Source organism: Ascaphus truei, unplaced genomic scaffold, assembly GCF_040206685.1.
Source record: "Ascaphus truei isolate aAscTru1 unplaced genomic scaffold, aAscTru1.hap1 HAP1_SCAFFOLD_317, whole genome shotgun sequence".
Taxonomy (NCBI): domain Eukaryota; kingdom Metazoa; phylum Chordata; class Amphibia; order Anura; family Ascaphidae; genus Ascaphus; species Ascaphus truei.
This window is the reverse complement of record NW_027456147.1, coordinates 28,805-49,225: the sequence shown is the minus strand read 5'-3', so window position 1 is coordinate 49,225 and position 20,421 is coordinate 28,805. Positions and strand designations below refer to the sequence as shown.

Here is a 20,421-nt window from a genome sequence, read left to right as displayed (position 1 = left end):
CCATGCACCTTACTCACACGCACCTTACTCACACGCACCTTACCCCCACGCACCTTACTCACACGCACCTTACCCCCACGCACCTTACCCCCACGCACCTTACTCACACGCACCTTACTCACACGCGCCTTACCCCCACGCACCTTACTCACACGCACCTTACTCACACGCGCCTTACCCCCACGCACCTTACCCCCACGCACCTTACTCACACGCACCTTACTCACACGCACCTTACCCCCACGCACCTTACCCCTATGCACCTTACTCACACGCACCTTACTCACACGCACCTTACCCCCACGCACCTTACTCACACGCACCTTACCCCCACACACCTTACCCCCACGCACCTTACCCCCACGCACCTTACTCACACACACCTTACTCACACGCGCCTTACCCCCACGCACCTTACTCACACGCACCTTACTCACACGCACCTTACCCCCACGCACCTTACCCCTACGCACCTTACTCACATGCACCTTACTCACACGCACCTTACCCCCACGCACCTTACCCCCACGCACCTTACTCACACGCACCTTACTCACACGCGCCTTACCCCCACGCACCTTACTCACACGCACCTTACTCACACGCGCCTTACCCCCACGCACCTTACCCCCACGCACCTTACTCACACGCACCTTACTCACACGCACCTTACCCCCACGCACCTTACCCCCATGCACCTTACTCACACGCACCTTACTCACACGCACCTTACCCCCACGCACCTTACTCACACGCACCTTACCCCCACGCACCTTACCCCCACGCACCTTACTCACACGCACCTTACTCACACGCGCTTTACCCCCACGCTGCTTACTCACACGCGCCTTTACGCACACATGCCTTATGCCCATGCGTCCCAAGCCCCCCCCGTACGCACCGGCACATTACACGCACTACGCCCCTGCGCCGTATGCACCTGCCCCCTAAGCGCCATACCCACCGGCGCTGCCAACACATGCATCTGCACACCATGCCCCTGCGCTTTATGCACCTGCGCCTTGCGCAAAGGCACCAGCCTTTGAGCCATCAACGGCAGTCCCACTACCCCAGGCTGCGCGGTGCCCTCCAGTGTCCCGGGCTCCTGCCCCGGTGGACGCAGGAAGCGTCGCTGATCCGGGGAGCAGCAACAGGAGCCGTGCGGTCAAAAGACCCAGGACCGGTCACCCAGGTGCACAAGCCGCAGGATCAGGTGAGCATGATAATGCAGCATTGGAAAGTAATGAGGATGATGTTGATGGTGATGTTAGTGATGGGGGGTCAGTTAGGTCAGGGTCGGACTGTGAGTCCCAGGGGTCAGACAGCGAGGATAGTGAGAGCGCAAGAGCGAGCAGCAAGTAAGACGCAAGCAGCGGCGCAGACAGCGACGAGACCCCAGGGGTAAAGCGCATAAGGGAACAGGTAGAGGCGCTGAGCAAGGCGGTAAAGCTGAGTAGGACAGATAAGGGAAAACGCAAATCGCGCAAAGACAAAGGGGCGGCTTCCACCCACAGCGGGGAGGATTCGTTTGCAGTCGAGACTAGCTCCCTGTACACTTACCTGCCCAGGAGAACACAGAGAGACATAGGTAACAGGAAGTATGTGGATATGTTTAAGCTGTCTGAAAAGGGGCGAGCAGAGAGGAAACGCGCGCGAGAGGCGGGCGGAAAAGGGCAGGTAGTGAGGAATAATGCGAACTGGGTTATTCGTTTCATTGTGTTCGGGGACTGTTTCCTTTCAAAACATCCCAAGGAATTGCATAATGTGATGAAATACATGTGTGATACAGAACATACATGACGAACACGGGTGGTCAGCGTGGTGAGATTATGATGAGCAGTTCAGGCACAGGTGGCAGGGAGATACACGGTTGAGTCTGGGGAAGATGGACATGGAACTGTGGATGAAGCTAGTGGGAAACACGAGCCGGGGGGGGTAACGCGCCCGTTCGCAAGGGGCCGGGCGGTCGGCCCGGGAGTCATTCAGCAAGCAGAGGCAGCAACGGGGAGTGCTGGGCGTTTAACGATAAATACTGCAGATGGGGGAGAGTTGCAAGTTCAAACATGTGTGTAGCCAGTGCGGGGGTAGCCACCCCGTTAAGAAATACTTCAAAGCCCGGGGCAACCGCAGCCATGGGAGAGGAAGGGAGGCACCTAACACAGGCCCCAACACCGGTCAGCCTTAGCAGGCTGAGCTATTGGTTAAGGGGGTACCCCAACCGGGAGAAAGCAAGGTTCCTGGAAGGGGGATTTAGAAAGGGGTTTTACATACCAGTGGGGGGGGGAGGGGTGGTGGTACAAGCTAGGGGTGTTAGCCAGAACTTGAAATCCGCTGCAACACACAGACACATAGTTAAAGGAAAAATAGAGAAAGAGATAAAATTGGGGCGTGTGGCGGGCCCATTCGCATCCCCCCCTATCGCCCAGTTAATTATTTCCCCGCTGGGTGTAGTGCCAAAAAAGGACCCGGGCAAATTCAGGCTAATACAACACCTGTCATACCCAAGAGGGGGGTCTGTGAATGACGCCATAGACCCGGAGCTATGCCGGGTACAATACCAATCATTTGACACCGCCATAGGGATAATTAAACCATGTGGGGAGGGAGCACTATTGGCAAAAATCGACATAGAATCAGCCTTCCGGCTGTTACCTTTGGCCCCCAGCAGCTTCAGATTCACAGGGTGTAAATTTGAGGGTGCGTATTACATTGATAAATGTCTCCCCATGGGTTGTGCCATTTCATTGAGGCTTTTAGTACTTTCTTGCATTGGTGCATAGTCAGTCAGACGGGGACTAGCACAGTTGCACACTATCTGGATGATTTCCTGCTGGTGGGTCCCCCGGGTTCACTGCAGTGCAACAGTTTGCTGGAGAGAACTAAGGGGATCATGAGGGAATTGGGGGTTCCCATAGCAGAGGAGAAAACTGAGGGCCCTACAGAAATCCTGTCATTCCTCGGTATAGAGATTGACACGCTGGCAAGGGAATCACGCTTACCCGCAAACAAGGTCAGGAAGCTTAGAATGAGCCTAGGTCAGTCAGGAAGGCCAGGAAGGTGACCCTGAAACAAATGCAGTCACTCCTGGGTCTGCTAAACTTCGCCTGCAGAGTAATCTGGGTGGAGACGGGGCTAACTAAGAACATGGCTTTCCTGGAGTTGTTCCCCATTGTAGTAGCGGTAGAGCTATGGGCCAAGGAGTTAGCGAACAAGCACATAATATTCTGGTCAGACAATTTGGGGGTAGTGGAGGCAGTGACCGGCCTATCGGCTACGTCAACACCAGTGATAAGGTTGTTGCGCAGGCTGGTCCTGCAGTGCATGCAGGGGAACATAAACTTTAAGGCAAAGCACATCCCCGGGAAGCTTAATGTAATTGCAGACGCACTATCCCGCTTTAACTGGCCTGCATTTAGGCGAGCAGCCCCAGACGCGCAGGCAAGAGGTTTGACCTGCCCAAATTATCTGTACCAGCTAGGGCAGAGGGAGTGATGACTTTGGTGCAGCAATCGCTAGCCCCCCACACCTGGAAGACGTACAACAACACATGTCGGCAATGGCGCAGTTTCCGGAAGACCCCGAAGGGGAGTGGTAAGGTTAGCAGAACCCATCAGCGAATCAATTTTTTACTTACTCAGAAGCGGGCGGGCATGCTAAGTGGTAAGGCGGGCGGTACGCTAGCGGGTATTGATTTTATCCTGAAGTTGGGGGGGCAGACAGACATCACCAAGGATTTCCTCCTCAGGCGAATACTAATCGGGTGGGGCAGAGGGGAGCGCAAGCGGGGAATTAAGAGGGAGCCGGTAACGGTGGAGAGGTTACAGAGCTTGAACCAAGCAGCAGAGTCAGTATGCGCAGGACCGTTCGAAATAAATTTATTTAAAGCGGCTTTCACTTTTGCCTTTTTTGGAGCCTTTAGATTGGGGGAACTTGTAGCAGCGTCAAAAACTAGCAGGGACACTGGCCTTTTGCTAGAAAATGTGATTATAGGGGAGGAGACAGTGGCATGCCGCATACACAGGTCAAAAACTAAACAAGCAGGGAAAGGTGCCTGGGTGCACCTGAGACGGCACGAGAATAGGAAGGTATGCCCGGTGAGGGCGGCAAAGCGCTACGCCAGGCAGCGATCGCAAGGGGGCGAGGTTTTCCTGACATAAAGATACAACTCCCCTAACCAAGTTTCAGTTTAACACGATTTTCAAGCGTTGCCTGGAGGCAGGGGGCATAGATGCCGCCAATTTTGGGACCCACTCGTTTCGGATTGGGGCAGCAACGGTAGCCTCCGAGCAGGGGCTGCCGATAGCGCAGATTAAGGAATTGGGTGGGTGGAAGTCAAACGCATACAAAGGGTACATTAGGTCCCAGCAGGGGTGCAAGTAGATGATCGTGCAGTTTCTAACATGTTTTCTGTCTTCACAGTGGGAGAAGCAGGTGCAGCGTGGGAAGTCTGGCTGATTGGTCATTCTTTCATGTACTGGGCCAGGGAGTGGGCGGCGAGCACGCTGGGTCTGCAGTTGGGAATCCCACAGGAGAGCATGAAAATACGATGGCTGGGTAAGAGAGGAATGTGCTGGAGAGATTTGGTGCCAACCACCACAAGCGCGCTAGCAGTTTACGGCAGAAAGCCCCACGTGATAATGATCCACCTGGGCGGGAACGATATGGTGGCCACCAAGTCTTTAGACGTAATCCTCCAGATACACGCGGACTACGCCAGACTTAAAGCCCTATGGAATGACGCAGTCATTATTTGGTCAGAGATCATACCTCGGCTGGCATGGAGGGGGGCGCGCAGCTGGGTGGGCATCGAGAAGGCAAGGCGAGAAGTCAACAGAGACATCCGTAAGTTCATGCTCACTTGTGGGGGGCTGACGGTGAACCACAGGGAATTCGAAGACAGGGGGCGCAGGTGGCACAGGAGGGACGGGGTACACATGACGGACGAGGGCCTTGATATTTTTATTGACAACATTCTCAGGCCGTTGCAAGCGATCAGCAGGCAGGGTTTAGGGTCACAGCTTGGTGTGTGGGGTGAGTCCCCATTAAGTGGCCTTAATGAGTCCACCGGGTGGCGGAACTGTCAGGCCAGTCATCATAGGGACACCGTAAATACCCGAAATGGGGCTCCACCCGATGCGGATGGGCCGCCAGGTAACAGTCCCCCGGAGAAGATCGTGCGGGCTGGAGGCGCCGACGCAGGCGGTCGGTCGCTGTACCCCTGGCACCAATCTTAGGTAGCTGGGCTCTATCCTATGTGGGTAGGCCCACGCGGCCATAAAAGGGGGGACCTAGTGTGTACGGATGACGGGGCCGTGGTAAGGGGCGAGAGTGCCCCTCACGGCGGAGACTGTGTCTCCCGGTTGACGCGTGTCGTCATTTATGGCCTGACAGTTATTTGATAGTATTGTTAAACAATAAAGCTGTGACCATTTTTACTTCCACAAAAAACTGTGTTGTCTAAGTTTGTATGGTGGGGTAGGCGAATCCCTCGGCAGCACTGGGTCCAGGTTTTCACCTGCTTCACCCCCCACATACCAGCACATCCGTGAGTGTGTTAGCAGTGGCAGTTTGCGGCATCGTGGATCTCTAGAGGCAGAGTTGTGACATCTTCCTACCAGGTTTCGGTTCCAGACAAGGACATTGTGCTACGGGCTTATTAATATTAGCTTTGCTGTAAGTAGGGTTTCAATTTTATCCGTACCGGATGTCATTGCTATATAAGTGTCTCTAGCCCAACATTCAAGTGTTTGTTGTTTTTATATTTATTTTAATTCAATTGCATTAAATTTGTAATCATTTTCTTGTCAACCTTATCAGTGATTTTTTGTTTTCAGTTGCACTATGATCTTTTTCTCTTTTTTTCTTTTTTGTTGTTGTCTTATTCGTTTGTTTGTCGTTCTATGAGACTTCATTGAAGAATCTGCCTTGGATCTCATCCCAGCCGTATTGGACTTTATATTTGGTCAGGCTATATTTATATTTTCTTTTGGAGGCGCCGGTTTATTTGTTTTTATTGTCTGTATTGGTTTGTGTGGACCTTTTTTCCTGGCAGCCCCCACTTTAACATTTAAAGTGTGTACAGTATATATTTTATGTTAGTCACCTAAGTGTCACTATTTGTTATTTTTAGCATTAGCGCTGTTCCCACGACCCTTCCCCTTTATCTGCAGTGATATTATGCTTCACATCTTGACACCAGTGTGACACTGTGTCTTTCTTTCAAGGCTGACATATTTGCAAGGTTCTTCAGAGTGAGGAGTATGAAGAGGTGGAGGATAAGACAGTGATGGCCATGGGCATCCTGCACACAATCGATATTGTCCTGACCGTGGTGGAGGATTACACGGAGGTGAGTGCACTCTGCTACTGCCTTTAACTGCTCTCTGCTGAGTGATCCCGCATAGCACCTTCTCTTTTCCTCCACTGTCTGCTTTGTTTGTTTGTGCCTGGATATTATTCTTTACTAGGAGACCTTTTTTTTTCGGTATTGTAGCCTCTTTTGTTTTTTTTCAGGTAAAACAGCAGTTGGAGGAAATATGTTTACAGATCATTGGCATTGTTTTGCAGAAACACATCATAGGTATCTTTCAAATATTCATGTTTTAAATAACAGGACTCATGAGCCTGGCTGGCCTTTATGCACAAACCCAGGGTTTGTCTGGTTTCCAAACATTGGTTTACTACACATACACTGCATATAATATTTTTTTTTGCTATAGATCTAGCAGGGGTGGCAATTTTTTGGGGTTGGAGGGCCACTTGACAAGCTTGGGTAAACTTTGCGGGCTGCAAATATAATGTAGAATCTACACAAAGTCTGGGGTCCGCAAAGTTTATCATAGCTCCCCTTCTCGCAACCGGCATCTCACCTACCCACCTCACTCTCTGCTTCACTTTCTCACTCACTTTCCCCCTTCTCTTTTAATAATCACTCTTCTTTTTTTAATCTTCCCTCTTCGCTCCTCACTTTGATCCCCTTGCTCCTTTCTCCTCCTCCCCCTTCCTCCTCCTTGCTCCCCTTCCTCCTCCTCGCTCACCCTCTTTCTCCCTCACTGTCCTTCAATCTCCCTCCTCTCCCCAACTTCCCTTCCCCCTCTCCTCTGGTCTCTACGTGGGGTGCGGGCAACGGAGGCAGCAGCAGATGCTCTGCGTGCGTAGGTGACGGCACTGTGGCTGCATGCACACCCATACGGTGATTTATGGAAGTTGGGCCCGACTTTCAGTCCATCCTAACTTCCATTTTAGGACCACCTGGGTGAGCTCCAGCCATGCTGCTGTCTCAGCTGCCGAGCTGCTGCTGCTGCCACTGACGCTGCCTCAGTCGCCCGCACCACAGGCAATCATCCGACCTGCAGGCCTCACTTTGCCCACCCCGGCTCTAGAGGAAGAGAAATCTTTCCCGTCACTCTTCACGGCAAGCAAATTCTGCATCATCCCTGCTGTTACAATAAAGAATATATTTTCGGCAGGTGACATTTCTTCAGCCTTGGTTGGTAATTCCATAGAGCAAGAATCTCCCCTGTAATATTTTTTTTTTAATTTTTTTATTTTTGTATTGTTTGATATAGGTGTATGTTTTTTTTTTTTTATAAAATGTTTTACCAGGAAGTAATACATTGTGAGTTACCTCTCGTTTTCATGTATGTCCTGGGCATAGAGTTAAGATGACATGGTTACAAATACAGTTACATAAGTATATTGTAATACTATTGCCTTTTAGCTGTTTAATTTTCAAAAGTAATAAAACAAGGGATAAATGCTGCACACAACAATGTAATAAAGAAATTGATACAGTTACTGGTGCTCCCTTCAATGTACGATCGGCTGCGTCCAATCCACGGCATACAATAAAAATAGGAGATGGGGCACACGGATTTCAAAAATAATGAAAATGTATTAAAGCATACATTTATTAAAGCACATGCTTTAATACATTTTCATTATTTTTGAAATCCGTGTGCCCCATCTCCTATTTTTCTTATTTTCAAAAGTAAACCGTTCAGATTTGATTAGTATTTCCTCTTACGGCAGACCTTCCAGCAATCTGACTCGGCTCAACTACTTTTAGGTTTTCTTAGTTTAGAATCTGTAGTTTAGTTCTGATATATCCTTTTTAACGAATGTGTTCTAAGAATATTGTAGCTTGAGTATGGTGTATTCTTCCTGGAGATTTAGAATGGTCAAAATCAGTGTCTGCTTCCCCTATCCATACACCGGTCATGCCATTCTATATTGGAAAAAATGTGTTGTATGGTGCTCTAAAGAAAAAAATCGTAGTCAAAAATGGAATAGTATCTGGAAAAACAACCCTATATTGTATATGTGTCCAATAGGATGTAACCTGGTAGAAAATAATCCCACATAGCAAAGCGGTAAGGATAAAATCATATACACCTGCCGGTGACCAGTAGATAAGACATCCTATAACTTTACTGGACAAATGAATGAATGGTGTCAAACTGGATTAAACTCACTTGGGATAGTTGTCCACGATGAGCAGCAAGTCCAATGTATCCAGTGACCCAGGGTTGGATGTGCCTCCGTTTGAAGATGAATATCGGAGAAAGAGGGCTGGAAAACGAAGCACTATATCCAGTGCTGATGATGCAGCAATAAACCACCAGGAATGCGTTCCCATAAAATAAAGCTATTTTAATGGATCAAAAATATGGTACAAAACACACCAACGCGTTTCGGACTATGAATAGTCCTTTATCAAGGTGAATACACAAACAACATAAGGAGTGCAATTTATACTGATCGCGGCACCAATTGCGTTGACTTCCCGGTGTGACGCGGGCACAAGACCTGTGACGTGGCACCAATGGCATTGACTTCTGGGTGTATCATGTGACGCTAGCACATGACCCACGACCGGTAGACGCAGCACAAATGCATAGCCCATACCAGCGTGTGGCGTCACCGCGCAGGGGGACCAGAGGGGCGTGGCATGCTTGTCAAAGAAAGAACACGCAATGCCAAAACAAACCCCTGAGTCCGTATGGTGGAAAAGGCGCGTGACGTCACCACGTCGATTGGCACGTGACAGAACGTCACAATGCATTGTGCTGCTAGGCAACATGACCCCCACGGGTCAGAACCAGAAGAAACAAGTAAAACAAAACTTTATTAACATTAAACTATAACACTCTCAATGGTTACCTTTATGGATACACAAAGACATGTAAATAAAATCAAGTTACAAAAAATAAGATTAAAAACAATGAGTGATACTCAAATTACAACCTCAGATATTGGGTATCCATAAATCGTAATTACGAATCGTGCATTGCTTGTAATGGTTATGAAGAACATGAATATAAAGATGTTAAATAAAATAAGGTTACATGTAAATATAAACAGAACCTGTCACATAACATACATAAAGTTAATCAAAACCCCCGGAGAACAGAAAGTAAGTGAACAGAGACTGGGATGCGACTGATATCATTTTATAATTTTATCTAAACCCATTGTTATTAAATACACAATAGATAATTGATTAACATATTATAACTCACAAGCATCAAATAGATGTACAGTTAATTATTATCCAGACAACTTGTGCTGGTGCCAATAACATAATACCAAGAGACCTTATGGAGAAATACTTTCAAATATCAAATAGAAGAGGCCCTATATCCCAGTCTGAATTCAGACCATGAGGGATACGGGTTTGTAAAGTAAAGATCCAATAGAGTTCTCTTCTATTAAGGATATTTAATCTGTTGCCTCCTCTAATCGGACAAGGTACATGTTCAATACCCAAAAATGACATGTTTTTTACATCGCCCATACCGCAATTGCTAAAATGTTGGGACAATGTTGTACCATATTTTTGATCCATTAAAATAGCTTTATTTTATGGGAACGCATTCCTGGTGGTTTATTGCTGCATCATCAGCACTGGATATAGTGGTTCGTTTTTCCATCCCTCTTTCCATGCCATTCTATAGATCACCACTACTCTAAGTTTTCTTTTGGGGATATCTCCTTCAAAACGGGAAATGACTTGGATTAATGTCTTGTATATAATGTATAACCCTGTTCACTTGATGTAACTATGTATTTGTAACCATGTATTTCACATCATAACTCTGTGCCTAGGACATACTTGAAAACAAGAGGTAACGCTCAGTGTATTACTTCCTGGTAAAACATTTTATAAATAAATAAATCCAGTAACCACCAATTTTTTTCCTTCTGACTATCTCTCTCCCACGGCAAATGAAATTCCAGTGCTTACCTAGGCTAATTTTTAGATCAGCGTATGCCATATACACACAGATCTTTTCTTGGTACAGTACGCTAAAGCAGGAGTGAGCAAACTTTTTAGGCCGAGCCCCCCTTTTAATCCATGAAATTTCTCGGGCCCCCTCCTGTCTGATCAAAATCACATTAAAAAAAAACCTTTATTAAACGGTATACAATGTAAATACAAATATGTCTAAGGCCGCGCGTATAGTGCCCGCGTCGGCGACGCTAGCAAAAGTTGTATTTCGCTTCGCGGCGGTGCGGGCCACCTGGCCATTGATTGGTTCAGGGGCTGTCACATGAGGCGACAGCCCCTGAAAAATCAAATATTGCCGGCTTCAAAAAATCGCATCGCCACGTCACGCTTACTGTAAGCACACGCGGCAGCGACAATGCATTTTTTTGGATGACGTCGCGTCGCCGGCACTATAAGCGCAGCTTAAATACTTACATACTTCAACAGCTCGCTCTTGCAAAATTAGACTGCGTCCACGCTGCCGCTGAGAGCGGTGACATCACCAACTCTCCAAGCATGAGCACAGGGTGTCCTGCATAATTTTGCAAGCACGAGTGGGGAAGTGTTTACACTTTTTTTACCTTAATTCTGTACATTCATAGTATGAGTGATAAAGTGGCAGCCTACCCTTTCACTTGCAGAGGATCGCAGCGAAGCAGGTTGCCAGCGGAGGAGAGCAGCAACACAGCGTTATTGTAGGGCAGACACCGGAGGGAGGGGCGTTTGACATCACAGGGCTCGCGCGTGCTCCTCCCCCGTACCTCCGAATTATGTGACCGCCACCTGCACTATTCTGTTCGGCCGCGCGCGCACATCTTTTTCGCCTGCGCAGCCAGGTTTTGCCGCACGCGCCCCGCCTAAATAATCTTGCGCCGGGGCGACCCCCCTCAGTTTGTGCACCGCTGCATTCAATCACCACCCACACATACAATCACAACCAACACACAGACACAATACACACTGCAGTCATATATATACACATATATATATATATACACACACACACATATATATATATACACACACATATACAAATATATACATACACACACATATACACATATATACATACATACACACATACACACACACACACACACACAAATACATGTACGCGCACACACACACACACACACTCTCTCTCTCTCTCTCTCTCTCTCTCTCTCTCTCTCTCTCTCTCTCTCTCTCTCGTTCTCTCGTTCTCTCGTTCTCTCGTTCTCTCGTTCTCTCTCTCTCTCTCTCTCTCTCTCTCCCCCTCTCTCTCTCTCTCTCCCCCTCTCTCTCTCTCTCTCCCCCTCTCTCTCTCTCTCTCCCCCCTCTCTCTCTCTCTCTCTCTCCCCCTCTCTCTCTCTCTCTCCCCCTCTCCCCCCTCCGGTCCCCCCCTCTGCTCCAGTCCCCCCATGTGCTGCAGAAAACGGGCGGGTAACAGACAGGAGGAGGAGGGCTTGTCTGTGTGCAGGGAGGGCCCTGCAGCAAGGCCCCGCCCCCTCTGCAGGCAGACACAGCATAGAAGCAGCAGCAGCAGTCTCTGCACGGAGCTTCTGGCCCCGCCCCCTCTGACACAGACAGCAGGGAAGCAGCCAGTGCACGGAGCTTCTGGCCGCCGTGCACAGCTCTGCCCGCCCCCAGGTTTCCCCGCACTCAGCCCGCGCCCCCCCTACATAATCTTGCGCCCCCCAGTTTGTGCACCGCTGCGCTAAAGTATATTGGATTCTGCCTTTGAATTTTCTATGACCTTATTGCCAGGTATGCAGGGAATTATGGTTGACAAGTTCCTGACCCACCATTTAGTTTACCAAAATCAATCCTTACGTTCTCCTTTACTCGCTGTTGCACACTTTCCACCCAACCTCTCTCTAATTTTTCAAACACCTTGGATATGGACTTGCCCTATTCTGAAGTGTACGACACTGCACGCTTTAATCACCTCTCTCCAGAGCAAACTCTGAGTAGAGTTATGCATGCCTAATATTTATACAGTACTAGTATCCGTAATTCTAATTTATCGCTCCTCTTTCTATGCCACTAGGAATTGAAGGGAAAAAGCCCTGCCCAGTTGGGGGGTGGAGGTTTCATCTTTTAACAAATGAGAACCCAGCACCCTTTATATGGCTCCCTGCTCTCCTTTAAACCCCCATTTTTAGTTGTAACTGTCAAGGGGGTAGATTTGTTCCTCACAGGGTTTATTTTTTGGTACACTTTGCCTTTTGGTCTTCCCTGTTGCTAAGCAAAAGAGAAGATTTGGTTCCCTAGTGCCAAGATGCATCCGTCTGGTCAGTGGGGAAGAAGCGGATGTGTAGGGATGTAGTCAGGTTTACTGTCCCCGTGACTGCGAGAAATTACGTGTAAATCCCCAGCATTTATTTGCATTTTTGCGAACACAGTGACTTAGCTTCAAAACTGGAGTTTAGAGTCGGCCATAGTACTCTGCAGGAACAGGTAGGCGGTGCTAGTGTGTCTTAAATGTAAATTCAATGTAAGCCTTCCCTTATTCCCGTTCATTTCATACGAGATGATATATCTCATTTTATTTCAATGTAACCTACCACTTCTTCCCCTAAACTTCAGAAGACTTAAAAGTATTTTTAAAGTATGGCATGGTTTTATTAGAGTATAGGGAATGACAGTTTAAGGACAAGTAACGAAGACTTTGAATTATTTCAATCATTTTCAATTCTCTTACAAAAAAACTGTTGTCTTCAACGGATCGTCTTCTTTTAAAAAAAAATATTTTTATAGGTGATCATCATAAGAACCACAGAATCCATATTTAGTGTCCTGGAACTAGATTCCATATTCCTCTGTCTCCCCTTTCAGTTTATGGGATTCATTTCTTCCTTGTTCAGTTGGCTGTTATTTCCCCTGTCCCAGCAGCTTGTTGTATGAGAACATGCAACATTATTGCTACATGTTGTTGTTTCCTTAGACATTTCTGTGAGTTGCTATAGCAACCCCAGCCTTTCTCTCAAATGGGCTAGTCTGCTTTCTCCCCCTCTGCCTTGCCCACAGATGGTCTGTCCCCAGGCTATCTTGCTACCCAGAATACACTGGGGCTTCCTTTTCCACCTTCTACACTGGCTGAGTGAGTACCCCTCCTGTAATTGCTCCAGTGGCAGGGCCGAATCCTTTTGACCTGCCCTTAACTACAAAGCACCCACAGAGAGACATTACACCAACATCTCTTCCACAAGTGCCTGTCTTTATTGCTGCTTTCCCTAAATAAAGTGAAGAAAAGATACAGGACTTGTTGTGCTTTAGAAAGAGGGCCGAGTTGAACCTATCTGGGCGAATCATCCTACACATGACCCTGGCCTCCAGAATAGTGAAAAGGAAGACCGTGTGTTTTGGAAATATACATACAGGAGCTGCTACTCTAAGACTTTATGCTAACACAGTACAGTCACTGCACACAGCCTGCAGCAGCCTTTCAAACAGCAAGCAGCTTGCACTGCACACAAGCCTACAAACTCAGTCAAGGCAGCAGCACTGCACTCAGACTGCAATATACACAGAACTTTGATTGTCTTTTCTCTGTTTGAGCCACTCTCTGCACAGCTCCATAGTGAAGAGCTACCATCTCACCTACCCCTGCGCATGTCTCCTGGCTGACGCCACCAAGGGCCACGCCACCGGACACCCGCCAGGACACGGTTCAGAGCCACCGGACACCTGTGAGTACAGCCACCCCTACGCTGAACGCTGCAGGACACCGCTCGGCATCATCTGAGACAGTCGCCCATCTCTGACACAGGTAAAAGACCACACGCCACACGCACTGGCTAAAGGCCTACACACACCTACAGCATGGCAGAACTCAGAGCCTCACCTGATATCACACAGGAGAGTGATCACTCGGACACAGAGACCACTGCGCAACTGCAACAGGCGCAGGCAGACGCAAGGCCTAAACGGACAGTCACAGTGACACAAAAGGCCCGCAAAAAATATGAGACTGACATTGAAGCGCACCGTGCTAAATTAGAGTTGGCCTGGGAAACAACCACACTTGGGATATGCAATGTCGCCGGCGCTGGTAACTATGTACAACAGCTCAAGCAGGCAATAACTCAATTGAAGATAGATCACTTGCGCTATCAAGCAGTGTCACAGGCATTTTTCACCTATCTAACAAGAACTAACACGGAAGATAGCCTGCGAGAACGCGACCTGCAAAAGGCGATCGACCTAGAACGTGATGGCATCATGCAGACCACCATGACGGACGCCCAAAGCGAGAGAAAAGAGCTCCTCCTGGAGACTGCATCACAGCGCTCAAGCACATCCAGACACTCATCAAGGTCAGCAAGATCAGCGCAATCTAACGCATCCAGTGCAAGCACAAACCCAAGGCGCGAGCCGCCGCAGAGGCCGCACGTGCCAGGGCTGAATATAGTCGAAGAGAGGCAACCGTAAGAGCAGGAAGAGCGCGCATAGAAGAGGAGCAGACAGCCGGCGCTAATGCCGCAGCCACCACGCGTAGGAAAGCCGAATTCGATGCGGAACTAGTGGCACTTAATCAAGAGAAGGAAGCCGCCACCGCCATAGCCCAAGCTGAAGTCCTAGAAGCAGCCGCGCAACAGGACAGCGGGGAGCAACAGTACAGACGGATAGCCTCCAGAGGATCCAGCCCAACGCACTGAAGACTACGTAAGGAGCCTCTTCAGTGTAAACACCAGCGCACCATCTCAACACGGAGGGAGTGACTCCACAGACACCGAAGACTTGCTAGGTCCACGAGGAGAAGACGCTGTTCCTTCAGTGGGACATGCTGCCTGGGATAGCCACAGCCGCAACAGCGATCCACACGCCAGCGCGCACACGGATGCACCACAACAGGCTCGCAATCCAGGTACACCCACACAGGAGAACACAGCCCCTCACACTGACCAGCAGCCATCACGCGTCCACGCCAAGGAAGAGGCGACCGCACGGACCCTCCCAGCAACTACCTCAGAACGCGACCAACATGCCGATGCCTCAGGCCTGACCGACATAGCCAAGTACATGATCCGGCGTGACCTGGTGCAAACAGGACTCATCGGCTTTGACGAGCGCCCTGAGAACTACCGGATGTGGAAGTTCACGTTCAACAGCTTGGGCTTCTCGGCAATGGAAGAGCTCAACCAGCTATTCAAGTTCCTGGGGAACGAATCCAGGGAGCACGCAAAGAGACTTCGGTCAGCAAACGCGAACCAACCCCAAGTAGGCCTTGACCTAGTGTGGGAAAGGCTAGAAGAGTGCTACGGTAGCCCCGAAGCAGTCGAGGATTCGCTCTTCAAAAGAGTCGACAGCTTCCCCAAGATCACAACTAGAGACTACTCGAAGTTACGAGAGCTCGGAGACCTGCTGCAAGAGCTGGAGTTTGCAAGGAAAGACCATTCCTTAACAGGTCTCAACGTCTTGGACTCAGCTCGTGGAGTGAGACCCATCTTGGAGAAGCTACCCTACAACCTCCAAGAAAAATGGATTTCCCAAGGCTCCAAATACAAAAGGGAGAAGCAAGTCGCCTTCCCCCCCATTCTCATTCTTCTTGAGCTTCATTCGCGAAGCGGCAAGGACAAGGAACGATCCCAGTTTCATCTTAGGTGCGCAAACCACACACAGTGCGAGCTGCCTGAGGAATGAGAGACCAGTGGCGAGATACGGTAACACTCAAATGCCCATCTCGGTCCACAGGACGGACGTGCCTCCCATGACCCAAACTACTCCCGATCAGTCGGTCGCTAGAGACGAGGAACCAAGGGACCCAAACAGGGAATGTCCCATACACAAGAAGCCACACCCACTTAACAAGTGCTTTGGGTTCAGTATGAAGTCCCTAGAGGAACGTAAGAGGTTACTTGGAGAATTCAGAGTTTGCTTCAGATGCTGCGGTTCCACGACTCACCTAGCCAGAGACTCTAAAGAAGAAATCAAATGTACAGTGTGCAAAAGTGACAAGCACGTAACATCTTTACATCCAGAGGCGCTGACACTCCACCAACTCAACAACCCATCCTCCGTAGCGGAGCATGGCGGGGAGGAAGGAGGAGAGACAACATCCGTCACGTCTCGGCGCACTGAGGTTTGCGGAAAAGAAAGTGACAAAATGTCCTGCTCCAAAATATGCCTTGTTGCAGTGCACCCCCAGTGTCAACCTGAGAAGGCTATTCGAATGTATGCAATCCTCGACGACCAAAGCAACAGATCATTGGCGAAGATAGAGTTCTTCAACCTATTCAACTTACAAGACAATGCCTCACCCTACACCCTCAGAACCTGTGCAGGGTCAACAGGGAGAAGAGCAAGCGGTTACGTCATATGTTCAGTGGATAACAGAATGAAGATGGCTCCCCCCACACTCATCACGTGCAACCACATGGCCACAAACAGGGACGAGATTCCCACACCAGACGTGGCACGCCATCACCCGCACCTCAGAGGAATAGCCAACGACATCCCGCCGGTAGAACAAGGCGCCAAGATCTTGCTGCTGCTCGGTAGGGACATCTTGAGGATACATAAAGTCTGTAATCAGCATAACGGACTCCACAACGCACCATACGCCCAAAGACTTGACCTAGGTTGGGTGATAGTGGGCAACGCGTGCACTGACAAAGAGCACGGACAAGACTATGTTGACGCCCGCAGAACGGTGATAACAGAATGTGGACACACATCCCTCTCTGAACCATGTGTTGGCCATCTCCAAGTGACAGGAGGGCCAAGTGAAGAGAAGAGACAAGGTCATACCCTTGATCGACAAGAACATCCTTACATCAAGGGGATGTGACAATGGCCTAGGATGCTTAGTGGTTCAGACAACCAAGGATGATGAGTCGACTCCACTGAAGGAAGAAAGTAACCTCCCAAAGGTGACCAACAAAGGGATCGTCCAAAAGACAATAAACAAGCGGACGATCCTCCCGCAGGCAATGGCACGGCTAAGATGTACAGTTGTTCCTCTCCACAGAGTAACAAGCGACAAAGCAGCCAGCTGTCACAGCTGGCATAGCCGCAAAAGATTGCGCCCTACAGGTGAAGCCACAGTGTCAAAAAGACTGTCCTCTCACACGTCAAAGAGACAGTCGCAGAGTCATTTCACAAAGGAATTTACAAGGACAAAAGAGACTGTTCTTCGTCATGTCCAGGGAGAGAACAACCTCCTAACGGCAGTTAACAAAGAGGCACAAAAGATGATGGCAAACGCCAACCTAAGATTGCACAAAATAGCTGCCAATAGTGCCATAGTGATGAAGTCGTTCCACGCAGATGATCGCGCAAACGAACTCAAGAATTTGGACCTGGGGGCCGACACGCCTCCCATACAGCGGAGCCTGGGAATTAGCTGGAATCTTAAAACAGATACATTTATGTTCCAGGTAGCCATCGAGGAAAAACCCTACACACAACGCGGAGTCCTGTCCACTATTGACAGTCCTTACAACCCGCTAGGATTTGTAACTCCTGTCACTATACAAGGCAAGTCTCTCCTCAGAGAAATGTCCTTCGAGAAGCAGGACTGGGACACCCCACTACCTCCAGAAAGACGGAAAGAGTGGGAAACGTGGAAGTATTCCTTGAAGACTCTTGAACATCTTCAGATCCCACACACTTACTCGCCTATATCTCTCACCGCTACACACAGCAAAGAGCTTTGCCTGTTCTCAGATACCTCCACAAAGGCCATGGCAGCGGTGGCCTACCTAAAAACCATGGGCGTGGGTGGAAGTTACCATATCAGGTTCATCCTTGGCAAGGCTAAGCTGGCGCCACAACCCGACAGCACTATACCCAGACTCGAGCTATGTGGCGCAGTGTTAGCGGCAGAACTGGCAGAACTTTTCGAAAACGAGATGGACTGCAAACCAGATGCTGTCAGATTCTACACAGATAGCAAGGTGGTACTGGGCTACATATGCAACATGAAAAGAAGATTCTACGTATACGCGACCAACCGTGGAGAAAGAATCAGGAAGTCGACCCAACATGGAATTGTTAAAACCTTTTTAAGGCCCACCACAGAGATTATCCTCCTAATGCCTAAATCGAACTATAACAAGGAAGAACTGACTACCAGTTCTGTGGACTCTGAGAGACATTGTGGTGCATCAAGCTAACCTAGAGCTGTGCATTCGCTTACCGAGATGGCAAAGGACTTCAAGCTGGTGGTACAGGCCAGTATCCCATCGTTATGTGCAGTGTTCGACAAACCTATACATTTGCTCGCCCCGGGCGAGTGGATTTAACCCCCGGGCGAGTAAATATTGGCCCAAGCAGCACACGTTTGGTACTAGGTGGCGAGTAGATTTTTTTGTGTGGCGAGTAGATTTTTTGGTGATTTGTCAACCACTGGTTATGTGGACATGAATTTTGCATTGTTATGTTATATTGTACATATGTTCCACATATACCTAGACTATAGTGGTATCTCCAGATACCAGACGGGGAGTGTCCTGGAACTAGATTCCATATTCCTCTGTCTCCCCTTTCAGTTTATGGGATTCATTTCTCCTTTGTTCAGTTGGCTGTTATTTCCCCTGTCCCAGCAGCTTGCTGTATGAGAACATGCAACATTATTGCTACATGTTGTTGTTTCCTTAGACATTTCTGTGAGTTGCTATAGCAACCCCAGCCTTTCTCTCTAATGGGCTAGTCTGCTTTCTCCCCCTCTGCCTTGCCCACAGATGGTCTGTCCCCCAGCTATCTTGCTACCCAGAATACACTGGGGCTTCCTTTTCCACCTTCTACACTGGCTGAGTGAGTACCCCTCCTGTAATTGCTCCAGTGGCAGGGCCGAATCCTTTTGACCTGCCCTTAACTACAAAGCACCCACAGAGAGACATTATTCAATCACCAACATCTCTTCCACAAGTGCCTGTCTTTATTGCTGCTTTCCCTAAATAAAGTGAAGAAAAGATACAGGACTTGTTGTGCTTTAGAAAGAGGGCCGAGTTGAACCTATCTGGGCGAATCATCCTACACATGACCCTGGCCTCCAGAATATTTAGAGACCAAGAAATGTTGCGTCCATCACATGTCTTTCAACTGCTGAGTCAGTCAGAAAGCACCCATGGAATGAGTTTGTTCTGCGACTGAAAGAAGGGATCTATTGATCTGTTGATTCTGTCCACAGGGTTACACAGATGGAACCTATGACCCATGAAAGCAGTCTCTGCAATGTGACACACTGACATAAACAGACGGGACTTCCTATTGACTTCTATAGCTAGGATTTGGTGAGATTAAAGTGTTAATTGGTTCTATCTTTGTGAATTCCTTTTATTTCTTGCAGAGTTTTATGAGGAGATCCTGTCTTTGGCATACAGTCTGACCAACCAGACCATCTCCTCTCAGATGTGGCAGCTTCTAGGCATCTTGTTTGAAGTCTTTCAGAGGGATTGCTATGAATACTTTACAGGTTCGAGATAATTCAGGTTTCGTTTATTTGCCCTTGTCTAGCTGATCAATTTTTTTTCTAAACTGTTTATTTGCAAGATTTCGGGCTTACAGAAGAGAAGGGTAATGGGACCCAACATAAATTATAGTAGTAAGATATTTATACAAAAAGACCAAAGGAGGGTAAACGGGAAGGAAAAAGGGATAAAAACAAATCGGTCCAAGTAAGGCCGCGGCTTGTAGTATAAGTAAAAAGTGCCTCCTCGGGGCCTGATGAAGCTGCACATCGTGGTGTTTGTATGCGTGACCTACGGAATACTTGGCAGCAGAGACCCGTCCACCTTAAAGAGAGGAGTCACTTTTTTTACTTTTACTACAAGCTGGCAGGCTTCTGAGTCCTAATTTGGACCTAATTTGTCTGATATAAAGTCCGCATTGATGCTCGGGAGGACACTTCTTTCCCTGAGAGATGGTTAGAGTTGTTTCAAAATGGTGATGCTAAGAGACTCGCAAGTATTCTCAAATTTTAATTGTTTGCCTACCGCGCTGTCCCTTGCACTGAGACTTGCCTCTCTGAACCCCTAAATTACAATCGGGATGTGAAGACTTACTTTATTTGACTGTTTTCTTGTTTGGAATCATTCATCTTTTTAGTTTTCCTTCACGCATATCTGCAATCCACAATATTCTGGGTCAGTTTGAGTGACGTTATCCAGGCCAATTTCAATTTGCTATTCCCTACGAGGATGGCTGATGCATTTCCTTCCAAGGAT

At 48.5% G+C, this 20,421-nt stretch overlaps 1 protein-coding gene across 3 annotated transcripts; it reads left to right on the top strand.

Annotated features, from left to right (window-relative positions):
• Positions 1-938: 938 nt before the first annotated feature.
• LOC142483297 (importin-8-like) lies at positions 939-20,128 on the top strand. 3 transcript variants are annotated; one of them, XM_075583396.1, is made up of 5 exons: positions 2,315-3,591; positions 5,906-5,962; positions 6,225-6,349; positions 6,514-6,580; positions 19,545-20,128. In XM_075583396.1, exons 3-5 carry the CDS (start codon positions 6,287-6,289, stop codon positions 19,679-19,681), a joined length of 267 nt encoding a protein of 88 aa, XP_075439511.1. In that variant the 5' UTR covers positions 2,315-3,591; positions 5,906-5,962; positions 6,225-6,286; the 3' UTR covers positions 19,682-20,128. The 3 variants fall into 3 exon arrangements, 2 of the variants coding, with proteins under 2 accessions (XP_075439510.1, XP_075439511.1); XM_075583395.1 differs by lacking the exons at positions 5,906-5,962; positions 6,225-6,349; positions 6,514-6,580; positions 19,545-20,128 and adding exons at positions 939-1,213; positions 4,420-5,891 and having other exon boundaries at positions 3,475-3,591; XR_012797291.1 differs by lacking the exon at positions 6,514-6,580 and having other exon boundaries at positions 5,906-6,349; positions 19,545-20,125.
• The last annotated feature ends 293 nt before the right edge of the window (positions 20,129-20,421 follow it).